We start from the raw sequence: 2005 nt of genomic DNA on the forward strand, positions 1-2005 counted from the left end.
CTGTATCGTCATAATCACAGTCCGCTTTGGTGCAATTGTCTTTGTTGGCATGGTGTTTGTCGCAGTCTTTTAGCTTTTGCGGTGGTGTTCGGTGCTGCTTGTTTTCAGGGTTTGTATTTGGCGGCTGGGGGTTGAGCGCTGCAGTGTACAATTGCTCCATTAAATCATGCGCATGAAGTAGTCTCGTGCGCTCTGCATCAGCTGTCCTTTGCAGCCGGCGCCGCTTTTGTAGTGCGTCGCTTGCTGCACTTAGCTGGCCCAGCCATTTAATGGCTTCGTTTAGTTTCTTGCCGCCGTCGGATTTTACAAGTGGCGCGTAGTTTATGCAAGATGTGGTGTCGTCGGATTCGCCTGTGCAAGCGCTGGCTTTGTCGCTGCCTTTGCCGAAATTGTAACTGCCGTAGTCGACGTCTGTTTCTACGGCGTGATGGCCGAGGCGCGCCGTGAACGCTGCAATCGCCGCCGTTATCGCTTCAGGCGATGTTGGTGCTGCCCGACCTACTTTGTTGCATACCGCCGCCAACCGCTCGTACTGAGCCTTGAAAGTCGTTGGGTTGGTTGCCTGCGCGTTGCCGGTGACGGTTAGTTGTGTGCAGATCTTGATTGTGTTTGCTGCTGTCCCAGTGGCGGTCGAGCATAAGCAAACTAGGTCGTTGGCCAATGAATATCCGGCGCCTGTTGCGCTTGCACAGCTGTTGGCGTAGCTGCTTCCGGTGCTTATGGTGGTTGGTGCTGCATAGCCTGCTGCGGTGCCCGGTTGTTTGCCGCCATAAAGCGCACTGCGCAGTGCTGCTCTGATGGTATCTTCTTCCTGGCTTATTTCCCGTTATTTGCCTGTAATATCCGCTTCGATGCCGGTCGCCTGTTCGTAGAGTCTGTCTAGTTTGGCAGCTAGTGCTTTGGAGACCGTTTCCCGCCGCGCTCTTGTACACTTGTTTTTTTGAGGGTTGCTAGTTTGTTTTGTGGTTTCCCATTGCTGTCGTTCTCTCTTCCATTTTTCTATTCTTTGGCTTTTCCTTGCACCGGTCGTGTCGGCTTCCTCGTCTTTTTGTGGCGAGCCTTCGTTGTAGTAGGTGTCATTTGCTGTCATTATGTACATATGTTGAATTTAGTTCCAAGCGGCTGTCGCTTTGGCTTCAAGGTCAAGCGCTTTTACTTCTTCGATTTTCTCTGAGCCCAGCATTGCAACTAGTTGGCAGAAAATATTAAACTCTGCGCCGTTGCTGTTTTCGTTCGCGCCACGAGCTTTGTGGAGGCGGCAAATCGCTAGAACGGTTAGTGCTAACCATTTCATCTCCCCTTCTTCTATCGAACACAGAAGCCAAAAAAGAGGAAGTAGGGTTTGTCTTCAGTGCCTTTCCACAAAAAGTGCTTTCTTTCCATCTGAGGCTAGATGCAGTGGGTTGTAATTTTTTAACTGCTACAGAACTTTTAGTCTTTTCCGCTACCGCCGGTGGTATGGCCGCGCTGGTTGCGTTTGCATTTGCATTTAATCCTGTATCAGCAGCTCTGGTATCAGTGTTGGCGCCTGATCTCAATTCTCTATGGTTGTCGTAGTAGAAACGAATTTAAAGTAACACCACAGAGCAATGAAACATCAAGTTTTATAAAGAAACTAAAAAGGATATCTGGTGTAGTATAAACTGTTCCAAAATATTTCTGTCCTGATTTTGCGTTAAACCAAAGAGCTTTATTGCTTCTATAATTTGTTCGGCCTAAACAACTCACCTTCTTTAAAGGCTCCACCGCAAATACGTTTATAATCAAGTTGCAGCGACTGGTTGCTCACGGTGTAAGCTTGTAAGGTGCTAAAATTAACGTTGGTGAGCCCAGTCTGGCTAACAACCGAATACCAACTTGTGTTCATTACAACAGATTTGGCTATTAGCTCCCAAGCTCTTGGCTTACCTGGAAAATGAATAAATGCAGCTTGCCCCAAGTTCCCACTATGTGGAATAGAGAAGAATCTTCCATCATAATCCAATCCAATCATGCCTCTCTTCAA

General features: G+C 48.0%; 2 pseudogenes across 2 annotated transcripts in view; both read right to left on the minus strand.

Moving 5' to 3' along the window:
• Position 1: 1 nt before the first annotated feature.
• TEOVI_000216300:pseudogene lies at positions 2-1294 on the minus strand (annotated as a pseudogene). Its single transcript has one exon. A coding segment is annotated over exon 1 (1293 nt).
• A 405-nt stretch (positions 1295-1699) lies between these two features.
• TEOVI_000216400:pseudogene overlaps positions 1700-2005 on the minus strand; it is a 575-nt pseudogene continuing 269 nt past the window's right edge. Inside the window, exon 2 of the mRNA in view lies at positions 1700-2005. This exon is cut by the window's right edge and continues 27 nt beyond it. Within this exon, the coding sequence occupies positions 1700-2005 (306 nt within the window).

This window comes from Trypanosoma equiperdum (assembly GCF_001457755.1).
Source record: "Trypanosoma equiperdum strain OVI genome assembly, contig: ctg_517, whole genome shotgun sequence".
Lineage (NCBI taxonomy): Eukaryota > Euglenozoa > Kinetoplastea > Trypanosomatida > Trypanosomatidae > Trypanosoma > Trypanosoma equiperdum.